The 17,361-nt window shown below is 44.2% G+C and overlaps 1 protein-coding gene across 5 annotated transcripts in view; it reads left to right on the forward strand.

Moving 5' to 3' along the window:
* Positions 1-17,361, forward strand: part of STXBP5L (syntaxin binding protein 5L) — a 1,301,131-nt gene that overhangs the window by 1,239,709 nt on the left and 44,061 nt on the right. For all 5 annotated transcript variants that reach the window (XM_069202705.1, XM_069202706.1, XM_069202709.1 and 2 more), the window contains 2 exons: positions 7,847-8,086; positions 12,509-12,869. In XM_069202705.1, coding sequence (XP_069058806.1) covers positions 7,847-8,086; positions 12,509-12,869 — 601 coding nt within the window. The remainder of the gene's footprint in view (positions 1-7,846; positions 8,087-12,508; positions 12,870-17,361) is intronic.

The following is a 17,361-nucleotide window of genomic DNA, read 5'->3' on the forward strand; positions in this document are numbered from 1 at the left end:
CTTAGGATCATGCAGGTGTAAAATGTATACGTGTGCAATCCACAAGGTTATGCAGCTCCTACTAGTATACAAACATGCTATTACTTCCCTCCTACACCCCCAGAAAAGGAACACAAATATGTGTTGTACTCCCAGGCGTATCTGAACATCATTGTGAGATGTAAAGAAGCGGCCATATTGTGTAGCTAGTTGGGACCTGCAGTTCTGAGCTAGTTTAGCGTCCTCTGATTGGCCAGCAGTATGTGGGAGATCTGTTCGGTTGCTGATGGCTGATTTATGGTCAGGTACCTACTGGATTATGGACAAGACATAAGTCTTATATCCAGAAATATGAGGATTGGTCACACACTATGTTTTACGATGGCATGTTATATCATGCACCTCTTGTTTCATATGCTGTGCCTGCCTTCACGCTGACACAATAGAGCCTGGAGACTATAACGACAGGAGTGTCTTGTCAACATTTTAACAAAAACACTTGAGTGATCATTTGCAAAGCTTGTCTCCTCTGTTTTTCCACCTATACCACAATGTCTTCACAAGATGTACTGCGAGTCCTTCTGTGCTGGTGGTACTGGGCCAAGCATTTTGTTAAGTGAGCGAACTGCAGGGTAAGAGTCCCTTTCACAGCCTGGAGCACACCACCTGCTATCCATCATGTCACCATCAGTTTCCAAGCTAGGCTGTCTCGCCATAAGCTAAACAAGGACAGCGGAAGCCACGTGTTGTATTCAGGGCTTGCACTGGCAGGGAAACACATTCATCAAAATGTCTCAGTGCAGGCAAGGGCCAAGATCATTATTTTGCTTGGCAAGTCCCATTTCTGTCCCGCTACACTTCCACGTTTTGGACAAGCATCTTGCCTCTGGTGCTCTTTAGCATTTTAAAAACAATTCAGAGGCCTATTTATGAGTTTGTAACACAACGCAGCGCAGTAAGTCGCCTTTTTGCGCTGTATTACAGAGAAAGGACAGGAATGTACCTTATGTATTGCAATACATGCATTCCTGTCCTTTCCTTGCGTTAGCGCACATGGGCTGCCTAGCGCCAATGCAGGCACCCTTGCACCATGGTGGAAGCATGCCTGCATTACATCCAGGATTGTTTTTGTGCAGCAAGGTAAATCTTCTTGCACAAAAACAATCCTGAGAGCCATATTGTTCTTTCTATGTGTGCTGTAGGATGCAGCACACATAGAGAGAGTAAGTATCAAGGAGAAATAAAGATATTTCTCCTCATTTTCCTCCCCTGAGAAGACATATCTTTTTGGTGCATTCCCAGGTCTACCAAATCTGGTAAATCCAGGAATGCATCAACAACCATGGGAGTTGTGTGGAAACACCCACGCAGTGTCCATGGAATGCCTTTCCACGGTAGAGTAAAGCAATGATTTGCACTGTGTTGCTTTACTCCTGATTCATACAGCCACTCAGGGCCACAAACCATACATTCTTGTAATACGTACTACACCCCTACACGACTACATAAATTTGGACTCCACGCAGAGGACTGTCACATTAGATGCAGGACCTCTGGAACTGGGTTTCTGCACCTAGTGTGGTCCTGTCCTCATGTATTTGTTCATTGGGGAAAAGTCACTTCTGGGATCTCCCTAATGATTGATGATGTGATACAACTGGATTCAGTGGCTGTCCTCCTAGGTCATGCTAAAGAGATGTGGGCACCACACAGGAAATTCATGGCTTTGGCCTTCTTGTTGGCAAAGAGGCAAGTGGCCAGTAGTTGAAGCTGAAGAAGGGCCCCTGAATTCAAGCACTGGCTTACCACCCTAACATTTTGTAATGTACAGTTGGACTTTTGCATGGAACTGTTGCCCCCAAAATCCAGGTTGAGGCATATTTGGCAACTTTTGGAATTATACATATTAAACCAATTGAAGCTTGATTGAACCCAGATCATTGTAACTGAGCCCTGAGAATGCTGTTGGGTCCCTTGACAGGTGGGCAGCGGTGCCATTCACAGACACTGAGGAATTAAACAGACTGAGGCCCTCATTACCAGTCTGGCGGTCCTAGGACTGCCAGACTTGCGGTGGCAGTCTGGCCTCCACATTACGACCGTGGCGAAAGCACCACGGTCGGACCCCCGACACCCCCAAATTTGTGACAGCCAACTGCCTGGTGGTGCCGGCGGTCTGAATCCGCCAGGGCAGCACTGCTGGCAGAGCTGCCCTTGGGATTACGACCCCGTGTCCGCCAGCTTTTGGTTCCACTGCCAGGCTAAGGCTGGTGGAGACGGGGCGACGGGGACCCCTGCACTGCCCATGCATTTGGCATGGGCAGTGCAGGGGCCCCCATGGGTAGCCCCATCGCGCTTTTCACTGCCTGATTTACAGGCAGTGAAAAGCATGCCGGGTGCTGTCGCACCCAACACACCGCAGCATTGCCACCGGCTCTATTACGAACCGGCGTCAATGTTGTGGGTAGCTTCCCGCTGTGCCAGAGGGAAACTCATAATAGGGCCAGCGGATGGAATACCGAACTGGCGGTGTTCCTGACGCGCGAGTTTGGCGAGCGGCATCCACTTCCCACCAAACTCATAATGAGGCCAGAGTGTCTCCTGACCTAGCACCTCTTGCCTCCATGTGCAGTTCCACAGCCTCAGATTGTACTCTTGTGCTATTATGCAGTACCTGTACTATTCCTCCTGACCAGACACTGTTTGTGTGCAGTGTTCATGTAATGTAATCTTTTTCTTCTCAATTGCAATGACTTGTATCAGAAAAACAATGTTGAAATAAAATAAAGTTTAAAGAAAAATCAAGTTTATGATTTTATTTACTCTTTCTAAATTTTGTATAATCTTACCGTTTGCTCTGTATTTCCTTCTTTTTACTGCAATCTTCTATAAATTTGTTTTTAAAATAAAGCTTCATGCCTATAGGCTCAGGCCTATAGCTCGGCTTCAGAGCGTTTAAGAACCGTATAGCCTCAGCAGCAGGCTATGATGCTGTGTTAGAACCCTGAAATGTTGGGAGCTTTACTGAAGACAACATAGTGGATCAGGGCTAATTCAGAACTCCTGCTCCAGCATTCCAACGTGTTTAGACAATGGAGTGGCTCATGGCCAATAATGGCTGGTGCAAACCTTCTGCTCCAACATTCCAGTGCTTGTCCAGGGCTCGAAAAACCATAAAAATGTTACTAGACCTGCAGGTCGAGTAACTTAAATAATCTACTCGACCTAACTGTACTGTACTTGACCCGTAAACGGTTCTCAAATTGTGTGATCCTAGGCAAATAGTTTACAGAGTCGCCTTTTTCTTAATTCTCACATATGATTGCACCTTCAAATATGTGAGCTCAGCATTTCTGCATTACAAAAAAACTCTTTTGTTTGATTAAGTAGACTAAAGTTTGCTGCATGCATCACAAGAATCTAGCCCACATATCCATGAGGTCTAGCCCACATATCCTAGGACTTCTTTTAGTTTACTGACAACATTGCCATCAGAGCAGGAGTGTTTCTAAGATTTTTTAAACACTCAGATTTAATAAATATATTACTAAACCATGATGTGGTAACATATTGTCATCTACATACAGTAACTTTCCAAGAAATGTCCAAAAACCTCTCCATTAACTTGCAGCTTTACTGATGAAACTATATAGTGTATTAACAATCTGTGAAAATTAGGTTTCAGAAAGCATCATTTGTATATTAACATGTAAAGTATTTTGATTTGTTTTCATCCTATTAAAATATTTTTTCATCACACAGAAATATAAAAAAGGCCTTTCACAACTACTGAAATATATTTTGAAATGTTTGCTCTGTTGACAGTAATTTAAATGTTGTGTGTTAGGAAAAACTTGCACCCTGTATCCTTTCAATTTACATTCTAAGCAGCAGGTCACACAGTTCACCTTACAAAGTCCTGGAACTCTGCAATCAGAGAAGGAAAATTAATTGTAAGAAAAACGGATTTTGACCTCTGTCAACACAGAGCAAATGTGACATAAGAAGCATCTTTTATTGCCCCTCCAGTTTTCAACTGAACAGAACACCTGTTCAGTGTCAACTCGCCAGAAGGGAGGAGTAAGTATCAAAAATAGTTTGACCTGATCGAATAAGACTCGCCAATGGGAGTGGTCCAGTGGATTTTTAGAGCCCTGCCTATCTGCTTCTCCCTTTTTAATTTAGAACGTTCTGCCCTGAGTGGATGGAATGTTATTATAGCCTTCTATAACGGTTGTTAAAGGCCCTCACCCTCTTTATAGGGCCTTGCCTGCGAATGTGCCTATAACTTAGGTTTGGGATCTTTAACAACCGTTATTGCCCTCAGCAGCAGACTATAATGCTTAAATAGTCCCACATCGAAAAGTGTGGAAGCAGTAACTCGTCCCACGCTTTTCTACTGAAAACTACTGCTAGTTATTCCATACTAACACACAAACACATACTGCATACACCTTAAAACTGCATCCCAACATTGGGTTGTCCGGTTATAACAAGTGTAAAATGCATGTCAGTTTAAGGAACTGGGAGTGATACTCCAGGACTTCTGCTTTCTCCTTCGGTGACATTGATTCAGATCCTCACCGACATTATAGCTGACGTTCTACATAAAGGGGCAGGGGGAGAAACCCCCCCCTCTATACCATGTCATGGTTTGTGGTAACTCTGGTTCACCTGAGACTGGATCTGTTCCTTTTCAGGTGGGTGCCAGTTGGTAGATTGTAAAAACATCTCTTCTGCCAAGGTTACTGGTCTGGTATTCACGCAGGGCACTCCATGGGAAGCCCACCTTTAACCAGATGATAGAAATGTTTTGTTCAACCTGTTCCCTAGCTTACATTCAGCAAGATGCTGCTGCTATTTTAAGGTTTTACTTCTGGGCCTGTTAGGCAGATACACTTCTTGGGCCTGATTCTACTCTCCCCGCAAACTGACAAATCAAATTGCTGAACAAGTGGGACCTATGCAGGCTTATTTATGAGAGGTTTGCGCCACTGGAGCACAAACCTCTCAACCATATCTATAATGCTTCGCAAAGTCACTTTGCATGGCTTTGAATTCGCTTATAGATATGGAGTAAGACAAAGCAGCGCAAGTCGCTGCGTTGCCTTACTCTGTGCCAGGGAGGTATTCTATGGGGTTTGCAGTGGGTTTTCCCACATAACACCAATTAATTTTGACGCTGACCCAAATTCTCATAATCACGTAAATCTGAGGAAGTGCCAAAAGCTTATGCCTCCTGAGGCGAGGCATAACAAGGAGAAATATTTTTATTTCTCCTCATTTTTTCCTCTTTACGTGTGTGTACATAGAAAGAGGAAAACCGCTCTCTGGATTGTTTTTGCGCAGGAAAGTGCCCCTTCCTGCACAAGAACAATCCTGCATGCAACAGATGCACCCTTGCACCATGGTGCAAGGATACCTGCATTGCCACTAGGCTACCAAAATGGTGCCAGCGCAGAGGGAAAGGACAGGAATGCGCCGTATTGCATAAATATGGTGCACTCCTGCCCTTTCACTTTGGCGTAGGGCACTGCAGCAAGAAGACTTGTGATGCTGCCTTACGCCAAAAATCAATAAAAAAAGGCCGTAGTGTCAAAGGAAAGTCTTCATTCTGCAGTTAGCCCTCCATCGTGAGCCTTTCTCCCTAATTCGGAAGGCTTAGTTGGCTAACACCCTCTTCTAGATGGTATGGGACTTCTTAAAGTGACTAGGTCGTCTTTCATCAGAATATATAGCGGGAAAAGTTCTTGCACATATAGCATATCGAGGATGTGACCCTCTCACTTCTTCCATGGATGCCATCTTACCTTCTCCACTACATCTGTCTTGGTTAGGGTTGCAGCAGCATCCCCTGGGGGGGGTCCCTTTTTCTTGCACACCTGACTCCAGCCATCTCCAGTGCAGGTCTTGTGCCAGAATATTAAGTAGGCGAATATCCACAAAGTACCACAATACTGTGAAGGTAAGAACACATTTACTATTCATCTGCACACCTTGAAGAGATATATGTTGTCTGTGTGTACATAACTATATATATATATATATATATATATATATATAGATATATATATAAAAATAGAAAGACATACTTATCTATATATACTCACCTACACAATATTGTGGTAGAGGATATTTTAGGCTAATAAGGGTGTCACAAAGGCAATGTGCTGTTCAATGGGTGTAAATAATATAGTTACTAAACTTATAGTAGTCTTTGTGATCACCTGGAAGCATCTTGTATCCAAAAATGTGGTTTTAAATTCATCTGCAGAAGTGTGTGAAATTATTCATTTGTTGATAAAGGTTGGCTTGTTTGAGGCAATGTAAATGATAGGCCTCCGGGTGGTGCAATTGAGAACCATTTTAGTCACTTCTGGGGGCAGATTATTTCACCCTAACCTTCTTTCTGTAACTCAGTGTGGGTAATGCACTTGCCCGGGTACAGGAGAAGAGAGAGGGTTGTAATGTTAGCTGTGGCTAACTGAAAGCTTTAGTTAAAATATTCAAGAAATCCTATTAGTAACCTGTTTGATATAGCGCTTGATATCACACAAGCGCTGTGAACAACATGATATGATTAGCAGCTTCTTTCCGTAACAGCCGGCATGTGTTTCGTCACATCCGTGACTTTTTCAAGGCTGTGAAAGTATATATAAAAAAATCATGTGTTGTAAACGCCAATGGATGACAGGGATCAAACTTGATAATTTACGCAAGCAAAACTAAAATGAGGAAAAAACTTCAAAAAAATCGAAAAAGAAAAGAGGAGAGAAAGTCACAATATCTCCAACGACACCTTGACAAGAGTGAAGAATAGAGCCCCAATATTCAATATGCTAATTTTTAAAAATGTTTTCACATTTTGGTAATGCACGCATACATTATCAAGTTTGACCCCTCTCATCCATTGGAGTTTACAATGCATAATTTTTTCATTTTTTGTTATGTACTTTCACAGCCTTGAAAAAGTCACAGATGTGACGAAACACATCTGCTGTTGTGGAAAGAAACTGCTAAACTTGGAAGATTTTGATTACGCTACATAGTAATAAAGGATTCAGACGTTATCTGGTGCCTACGCATCCTCACTATTTGGATTTTGATACTTATATTGGGGCAGGGTGTACAGAGTGTGTTTGGTATTTCTTGTTTTATAGGCTCGGTGGATCCCATGGGCGCCACAGACTGCATTCGCCTAGGTTAGTAGGGCTTCAATACGCATAACGCTGGCAGTTTTTGTTTCTCTTGCTGAATTCTACATTGCCCACTACTACTTTTTGCCTATAGGATAGGTGCGATTATCATACCACTACTGCCGTTTGTAATATGAAAATACCTTTGCTTTAGTTAAATTGTTCTTTTCCCCACTGGGGAATATTCTCCTCTGTACTCACACCAATTTTGAGGGTTTCCTTTCCTATTGTCACCTGTAAAATGGATTTACTACAGCCCTAGGAAGGATTAAATAGAATGTTTTCTGAGTGAGAATGGATCGTGGAATGGTTTGTGACTTCCCACACATTTATGAGTTGGTAGATTTGCACAAACCCATAATGTGTACAATATTGCACCATATAGTTATACTATTAGGTACAGCTAAATCATTTAAAAGTGGAAATTTATGTTCTGTATTTAAAAAAAATAACTGTGCACTCCAGGATCAAGGCGTTTCAGTACAACGTATATGACTTTGTGAATCAGGTTTGTTTTGAAGGAGTAATGGTGCATAAGATATGAGTGCAAATAATGTTGAAGGAGTGAGTAAGAACGTGGTTGAGTACTTTGCTGAGGTGAAGGATATGTTTATGTTTGTTAAAATTACCAGAAGTTCGTTTTGCTGTATGCTTTTCCTCTATTACCACAGAAAGCCGCGAAAATTCCTTCAGTCGCTCGCGTAGCTCCAGCGTCTCCAGCATAGACAAGGAGTCGAAGGAAGCCATCACTGCGCTTTACTTCATGGAGTCGTTTGCACGAAAGAATGATGCAGTGGCATCCCCGTGCCTGTGGGTCGGGACGAGCCTGGGTATGGTGTTAATAATCACTCTGAACATACCTACTACAGAGGAGCTGAGGCAATCCGAGCCCGTTATGGTGTCTCCGAGTGGTAAGAGCATTTACTGCTGCATGTTCTGTAGATTGTTGAATAATCTGTATCTGCTCCCCTCCAGTGCCTGAAAACTCACAGCACCCCTTGTCAACCTACTGGTCTTACAATTTTCATCCCCATCATTCATGTCATAAATGTAATTTGGAGGTTCATGGGAATGTACTGAAATTGAAAAACAGATTAGAATATGTGATAAAAGAATGGTATAAAGTAAAGTAGATTTATTGCAGTTGTTTTCGCCTTGCCCAGCCTTCTTTCCAAAGCCCATGCATGCTCAATACCCTGCGTGGCCTAGGTTTTGGAAAGAGTGTCGACTAAGGCTTTACACTAGAGTACATATTACACTTATTCACTTGGACTGGTTCCTCTGTTCTCCGAGTCACGCCTTTGCAGGCATGGATGTGCCTGCACACGCACACACATACTTCAGTGTGCCAGCTACCGGCATGCACACACACAGCATCATCTTTTGTCAAACGTACTTTGAGTGGCTGTCGTGACTCTTACTGGTGCGCTAGGCTGCCTTCCACCTCCCTCGCGTGGCTGTGCTTCTGCTCCCAATTGGTTTTCCCGGGAGAAGGGAACAGCAGACTGGAGCACCACTTGCAGTTTTGTGTGAGGTTGGGCGGAAGTGGCAGTGGGAGGGAGGGGAAATGGAAAGTCAAAGTGCAGCAGGGGTCCAACAGAAAAGGATCAGGCTACCTGGTGCAAGGTTAAGCAAGAGAACAACAGGTAGCCCAGGGAGACGGGCAAGCAGGAGATCATCACTCCCGTAGGGAGCAAGCAGAGGTGACTTGGTGAGAGGGGAGTGAGTGGAAGTACCTCAAGCAGAGGGGAAATGAGCCAGCCCTCCTTTCCCCTTTCTCTCCATCTTGTGGTTCCTGTGCTTTCTCGGGTCTTGTTTTGTTGGCGTGTGAGGGTGGCAGGATGGATGCGGCCTTGAGATGCGAGTCCTGTGAGACCAGCCACCAGCAGATGCAGCCGACTCACCGGCTTGGATGGAAAAGAGATTTGTGTTGTGAGGATTGTAGGCCATGGCTGATAAGTGCACTTCCTTAGAAGAGGGACTGCAGGTTCTATTATGAAGGCACTATCGTTGTCCATTTTTATGCTGATTTAATTGAGAAGAAAATGATGATTAGCTATGGTGGGTGAATTACAAGCATCTTAAATTATGAGTCTAGAAGTAAATTCCTAGTTGCAACAAGAGCAAAACACTGGTGCCCAGATAAGAACACACAGATCCTGAGGCTTGTAGGCTGGGACTGCACGGCTAGCAGTTTTGGACATTGGAGGTGAATGCTTCCTATCAACCAATGTACATAACATTGGGTGGGTGAGGGGTAAGTTCATCTTGGACATCAGAGTGGGTAAGTTGGATTTTCCCATGTCAGTACTGATATATTGCATCACATGCCAACGTGAGAGAGAATCCTGAATCCATCAGTAATTTTATAGAATTCCTACTGCGATGCAGAGGTGTTTCCAATGTGCTTCAGGTAATCGTATTTTCTTGTAGTAATGACCAGTGTTTGTCGTACTGTTATTTGAAATTATTCTTATCCTTTGCTCACCAGAGTAGGATTGGTCATATTTTCTTTCAAAAACTTTTTCTATTTCCTAGCATCTGTCTTTTATTTGACGAAGCATTTTTGTATTTCTTTATTTCTTAATTACCAGCACAAACCGTGTTCTCAGAATATTTTAGGGGGCAGAAAGCACAAACAATAGCATCATGGAAATGGAGTTGTATGAAGTTGACATAGTTAGACATTACCAACTTCCAGATTTTTAAAAAAAAAGTTTTCTACAACACAGATTTTTTAAAAGATTTTTAAAAACAAATGTTTACTTTGTTTCCGAGAAAAGTAAATTTGATGGCAACAACTTGCCGTTCTCCGGCAGAAAGTTGTTTTTGTCATGGAGGGTGCACAGCCTCGGCAAGTTTAGAAAAGTGTCTAAGAGGAATATTTACTAACGTTCTTTGTAGGACACAAAGCACTGTGTGGATTTACTTACTATTAAAGAGGCCCGCAGGCGCAGCGCAGAGGTGTGGAGCACTGCACACGCGCCAATAAAAGCCTCTGTCAATTTTGCTCAAAATTTGAAATGTCCAAGTCACGTTCACAAAATTTTCCTGGCAGAGCAATAATAATTTTTGCGCACCGCTAATGGAAAGGAATCTTACGAAAAGTGTACGGGTCATGTTTTTTGGAGCAGAATTCTGCATGGGACCCCCAATTCCTTGGGGATTAACACTTACATTTACCACCTGTTCTTTGAAAATGGTAAATGTGGGTGTGGGCCCGGTGCAGGTCTGGTGGGTAGGGAGAGTTTGGAAGAGAAGGTGGAGCATTGGCCATGCTCCCTTTGTCTCTTAGAGGGAGCCGGACGGGTCCGGTCTACACTTGCAACCCAAGCCTAGACCGATTTTACCAGGAGGACTCCCTGGCTGGTAAAATGGTGCTGCCGAAGCCAGCTTTATGAACATCCGCCCAGCTATAATTGGGCGGAGAGGTATCTCGTGCGGGGATGTCGCTTCTCCAGCTCGTGATAGGATCCTGAATGGCAACCAAGTGGTCATAATGATGTAGATTAGTGGTTCCCAACCTGTGGTCCGGGGACCCGTGGGGATCCACGAAGCCTCCTCAAGGGGTCTGTGATGTTTGGAAAATTAACTATAACTGATTAATAAAGTGTGTGCAAATAACGAGGCTAAATGTACACTTGAAAATTGTAAAACATACTGTAAATGTCAAGGAATTTGAACTGGAGGATATAAATTAAATTAGTATCCTCAGATTGATTCGTAAGAGCGGTGCAGCTGCATCAAACAGAATATAGGTCCAGATTTAAGAGGGCCAAGCGCCACTTTAGTGTCATTTTCTTTACGCTAAGGTGGCCTTTTCCCCACGCAACATTTACAAAGTGGTGCAATGCATGCATTGCACCACTTTGTAACCCATTGCACTACATTATGCCTGCTCCCCCGTCAGGGGGGCCGAAAAAAGGTACAAAGAAATCTACGAGATTTTTTTGCGTCATATTTTTGGCCATTTTTAACACTTGCTCAGAGCAGGCGTTAAAAAGGGGCACACCATTGTTTACAATGGGCCCCTGTCTACTGTTCAGGGTTAGCGCCAAACTTTACTTACCCTGAACAGTACATCAATAGTGTAATTTTTTTTTAACGCTTTTGCCCCCTACCCTACGTTGTGGTGCGCTGTATCCTAGATACAGCGCACACATGGTGGTGGTAGGAGGGCACTAAGGGGCGCAAGGAAAGTGGTGCTGCACTAGGTTCAGTGCCACTTTCCCTAAATCTGCCCCATAGTGTGGACAATGTGTGGCTTCAATTGATTTTAGAAAAGGTCCAATCTTACTATTAAAATGTTTAGATTTTTTATTTAGTTTTCAAATTAAATCAAATGTGTTAATTGTGTATGTGTTTGATGATTGCGTGTTACTATATTTTTGTGTATTGTTTTGCATTTCATCTCATCGACATTATTTAGGCCAGGGTCCCGGGCTTCCAATAAGACTCACTGGGGGGTCCCCGGATTCTAATAATGATTCATTGGGGGTCCCTGGAACCAGTAATGCTAAAGTGGAGGTCCACAGAAGTCAAAAGGTTGGAACCACTGCACTAGAACACAAAACATGTATTACCTACCAGTCCTATATTACACCACTACCTAAGGTCTGAGTGGTAGGAGTTATCCGGGACCCTGGTGATCAGGAAAAGACCACCCGAAGGGTACAGTAGTGTTATCAGAATATGTTGGCAGGTAACAGAAAGTGTAGAGGTGCACAGCTGTGCATTCTTTAGCCAGTGCACATTCCCAAAGGATGCATAAAGCTGCAGTCAAAACTGTGCAGTGACCACCCTGGGTCCTCGTGATGAGAAGGACAAACGTGTAGTCAAGAGTTACTGTAAGCAGCGGAAGCCTTTGTCATCCACAGGCAGTACCTGGTAGTCATCTAAAGTTCTATATCTTGATGCCATGACCCAGCCACAAATGTTTCAAAGACGTGTGTGACCAGTTGTTTTTTTTATTCTGATTTACGTAAGTAACAGAGAGTGATTGTGTCGGCTTTAGGAGGATTGCACAGTGAGCTTCTATGACCTCTTTGTATCCTTAATCGCTGATTCCCCACGCCTCTCCTTTTAACTGCGCCTGTGTACAAAGGAAGGAAAAAGAGGCACCTTGAATGGAAAAGAGGGGTCCCCTAATGTTCCTTTGAAATGCTTTAATGGAAGGTCACAGCGATTTCATCCATAACCTTTGGTTAATGCTCCTTAATTTGCAGCTGGAAATTTGTAGTGGCCGTCGAAATTGACCAGGTTGTGTTGGCCTTCCCCTGGAGCTGGAATGAGGGCAATTATTGAACTAAATTACTATGTTTTTCTTGCAACAGGTACGGTGCTGATGCTGAAAGGAGCCGTGCTGGCCTTTTCTTTCCTGGACTGTGTAGGTGGTTTGATACACCCACCCTATGAGGTGTGGAGGGACCCAAACTGCGCAGACGAGGGCGAGAAGACGCGGAAAAGGAAACTCGTCACCTTCTCACCATCCTCCTCCCAAGACATGGGAGACAATCAGTTTGCCATTGTGTGCTCCGAAAAACAAGCCAAAGTCTTCTCCCTGCCTTCTCAGACCTGCCTGTATGTGCACAACATCACCGAGACTTCCTTCATCCTGCGCGCGGATGTGGTGATCATGTGCAACTGTGTCTGTCTCGCCTGCTTCTGTGCCAACGGACACATTATGACCATGAGGTAACAGCATAGGGGTTATCTATCTATCTATCTATCTATCTATCTATCTATCTATCTATCTATCTATCTATCTATCTATCTATCTATCTATCTATCTATCTATCTATCTATCTACAGGGGTCTCCAACCTTTTCTGTAATGAGAGCAACTCATGTTCAATTAAACTTACTAAGAGCTACTAATATTATTAGTAAAGTAACAGTGTCCACATCAGACAATATTACACTAGTGGCTGCCATATGCAAGGGTACCACCAGCGATCACCACAGTGCATGAGGCATGGTTGCCAGCAGTAATGTAAAAAAGGCTTTGTCAATATGGAATGCTTCTACATGGGCAGTGCATAACAGCCATAGCTGCAATGCCTCTGGTACCAAGCTAATAACATTTGTTAAATGTCTCCTCAATGCCAAATGGTTTATCACTCAAATATTATCTTTATATATATTTTGGAAATTGACCCATTTTCATTCAAATATCAGCTTGAGTTGTGAAAATAAACACATTTTCATCTCGAATACACATTCTCAATTTTGGTATACATGTATTAATTCAACCCAGCTCTCATTTAATAAGATTGGCTGCACACACAAGAGCTACTTACCGGTAGCTAGAGAGCTACACTTGCTACTCGTTGGAGAAGATCTATCTATCTATCTATCTATCTACATCTGTCTATCTATCTATCTGTCTATCTATCTATCTATCTCTATCTGTCTGTCTGTGCATCTATCTGTCTGTCTGTCCCTCTAGTTATGTCTCTATCCCCCTGCCTGCCTGCCTGCCTGTCTGTCTGTCTGTCTGTCTGTCTGTCTGTCTGTCTGTCTGTCTATCAGAATGAGCATTTAATAAACGTCCTAATGCAGAAATCCTTCTACAAAGTAGACTATCCGCATGGGTTAAGGGAAACACGTGTCAGGAATATATTTTAATAAAATAATATAAGATGCTTAACATTAAGTTGTGTTCAAGTGAGTGTTTTGTGGATTCATTAACGAGTCGTGGATCTAACCAGTGCACAGCTATACATCACAACTTGCTTTGTCGATCACTACCTTGTAACACAGATGTTTCTTACGAATATCTGGTCACAGTCCTGAAGTTGAAGAGAAGTTATGTTTGGAGGGGGAGCTAAACAAAACTAAAACTAAAAACACAATAAATTCTAAAGGAAACTAACTTGCAGCAGCGGCTGCCGCAAATCTCAAGAAGAGGGGTGGGTGGAGGGGCCACCCACTTTGATCCTCTTTCCCCAATGGTTGGGATGTTCCAGCAGTCCCTCAATCAATCACAGTTCTTATAAGACAGCGGCTAATCACCTTTGAGGGTCTCAAGGCACTGAGGGGAAGAATGGGTTCAGTCAAAGAGCCAGGTCTTATGGCCCTTCTTGAATTGAGTTAGTAGGGGTGATTGCCTGAGGTGTAGCGGAAGAGCGTTCCAGGTTTTTGCAGCGAGGCACTAGCTGAGTTCATGCATATTCTTGGGGTAGTGGCGGGGGCCAGTTTCCCGGTTCGGAGGTGTGTGGTGGGCGTGTGGAAGGTTAGGCGGTGGTTGAGGTATGCAGATCCGATGTTGTGGAGGTCCTTGTATGCATGCCTGAGGAGCTTGAAGGTGATTCTTTTGTTGATCGGGAGCCAGTGAAGGCCCCTCAGGTAACCGGAGATGTGGCTGCGGCTGGGGATGTCCAAGATGAGTCTGGCCGAGGCGTTCTGGATTCTCTGCAGTTTCTTTTGGAGTGTTTGGGTGGCGTTGAAAGGGGTGCGCTACTGTAGTCTAATTTGCTGGTGATGAGTGCTTAGGTGACTGTTCTGGACTCTATTGGGATCCATTTGAAGATCTTTCAGAGCAGTTGGAGTGTGTGAAAACACGAGTATGAGACGGCATTGACTTGGCAGTTCATTGAGAGTGAGGAGTTGAGGATGATGCCGAGGTTATGTGCGTGGTCGGTGGGTGTGGGGGGAGTTCAGAGCACTGAGGGCCGCCAGGAGTCGTCCCAGACAAAGGGGGTGGAACCCAAGATGAGGACCTTGGTCTTGTCAGAGTTGAGTTTCAATCAGCTGTCCTTCATCCAGGCAGCGACTGCCTTCATTCCGTTGTGGAAGTTGCTTTTAGCGGTAGTGGGCTTGTCAGTGAGAGAGAGGATCAGTTGGGTATTGTCAGTGTAGGAGACAATGTTGGGTCCATGGTTTCTTACAATGTTAGTGAGCGGGCCATGTAGATGTTGAAGAGGATGGGGCTCAGAGAGGAGCCCTGAGGAACTCAGCCAATCTCTGTCGGTTGTGAAGAGAAGAGTGGAATCCTGACTCTCTGGGTTCGGCTTGTGAGGAAGGAGCAGATCCACTATAAGGCTTTGCTGAGGATACCGGCTTCATGGAGTCTAGTGCAGAGGGTGTGGTGGGAGACATTGTCAAAGCGGCGAAGAGGTCCAGGAGGATGAGAGCTGCGGTTTCGCCTCAGTCAAGGAGAGTGCGAATGTCTTCTGTTGCTGCGAGGAGTGAAGTCTCGGTGCTGTGGCTGCTTCTGAAGCCTGATTGGGGGGGGTCCAGGATGTGGTTAGTCTCGATGAATTCAGTGAGTTGTGTGTTGATGGCCTTCTCAATGACTTTGGCTGGAAAGGGGGAGCAGCAAGATGGGAACCAGCACAAGCTTCCCAGCAATCCTGGTGCTGCTCTCATGCTATACCTAGCAGGAGGGCAGCGTCAGGATTGGTCTGAGTGGCTCGGTCTACCGCTCAGACAGTGCACTGGGGTCTGGGCACTTTCTCCAACCTGGCTGTGTTGCACAGCTGGGTTGGAGAAACCTAATTGTGCATGTCAGTTTGGCCAGCCTAAGATGGCCGGCCAGACTGACACGAGTACTTAATGCACTGACTCCACTCCCCCGCCCATGGACCAGCCCCACCCCTCCTTGCACCTGCTGGCTGAGCCAGCAGCTGAAAAATAAAACAATATTTGTTAAAATATTGTTTTATTTTTCAGCTGCTGGCTCAGCCAGTGGGGAATGCTCCTTCACCATTGCAAAGGAGCCGCCCCTGCTAACTTGCCTTCAATCCATGCTGTCATGAAAGGTTGAAATGGGATGAGAATGAGTGTCAGAATGTATCAGGCATGATACATGGAAACCCCTTCTCTGCGGCACAATCAGGATCTGAAATGGAACATTTCCCTACTGATACAAAAATGTGGCAAAAGGGGAAATGATGAAGACAAAACCCGAAAAAAGTTAAGGAAAAAAAAAAAGTTCAGTAAGGACAAAAATGAAATATTTGCAAACATGTAGAACGGATAAAACAAACTTTAACAAGCATTTGCAATGCAATTGGTCATGCATTTGCACCACTTAGAGCTATTGGTGTTGTAAATTCCTAACTGGACTTGCCAAATAAATTGAAAATGAAAAGTAAAACATTAGTTGACAAAAGCGAATCGACTCAAAGCACCATGGCCGCCATCAGCGCGAAGGAGAGACACAAAAGGAAAAATAAGTTCACTCACAGTCAAACATATAGGCAAATGTGCAATTATCCAGGTAACAGGGTCAGTCTGCAAGGCGGTAACAATACCTCCCCAAGGAGGTACAAACGTAAAGCATTTACCAATTAACAAAGGATTTTTGAAAAGCTAGCCCACAAACGAGTGTAAGTGATGGGCATGAGGTGGACATGGTTAAAAGCCCACACTTCTTACAACAGGCCAAAGGGCTTGAGCGCTTGACCTAAAAATGGAGAAAGACTTTAACAACAAGGGTGTAGGGAACAGAAAAGGACAGACGGAGAAAGGAGAAGAGAGAAGAGAGAAGTGGATAAAGACACAGAAAGAAGTCTATAGGGAGAGAGGAAAAGAGCAACAAAAGAGACACAATGGGAAAACAGGTGAGGTTCAGCAGAAAACGAAAAGCAACTGTTTAAGCAGGGAAAGGGGTGGAGAAAAGCTGGAGGGGCGATCCAGAAGGGAAAGGTATGAGAGAAAAAGATGGAGAAAGAAATTGAGTTTGAGAGAATAGAATGATAGAGATAGGGAGGCGAGTGAGAGTGGTGGGGAGGCTAAGATCAGTCTAGGGTCTCCAAAGCAGGTATTCTATCTACCCAAAATCTAAGAGCATGTTACAAGTCTCTGCTTGATACATAACATTCAGCACTTTTCCAAAATGTAAGTACAGTGAGAGATGCCTGTCACATGCAGTGCACGATTGTCTGCCCACATGTTACAAACAGTGCAATCTCTCCTGTCTGCATACGCTATGCACAAGGTAAAAACATCAGACTCTTATAGATGCCAATCAATATCACTCAGTTAGCACAGTGCACTATCTTCTCCTAGTGTGCTTCTGACTAAGCCCATGGAGCAACCTGTGCATTGCCTCCATGGGTCCATTATATCTGCAGATAACAGCTCTGTGCACACAGTGCAGTGTCTCCTCGCTGTGTGCCTGTCTGACTAAGCCCAGGGTGTAACCTGTGCACTGCCTCCTTCAGTCTATGTTACCTGTCAAT

This window comes from Pleurodeles waltl, chromosome 8 (assembly GCF_031143425.1).
Source record: "Pleurodeles waltl isolate 20211129_DDA chromosome 8, aPleWal1.hap1.20221129, whole genome shotgun sequence".
NCBI classification, from domain to species: Eukaryota; Metazoa; Chordata; class Amphibia; order Caudata; family Salamandridae; genus Pleurodeles; species Pleurodeles waltl.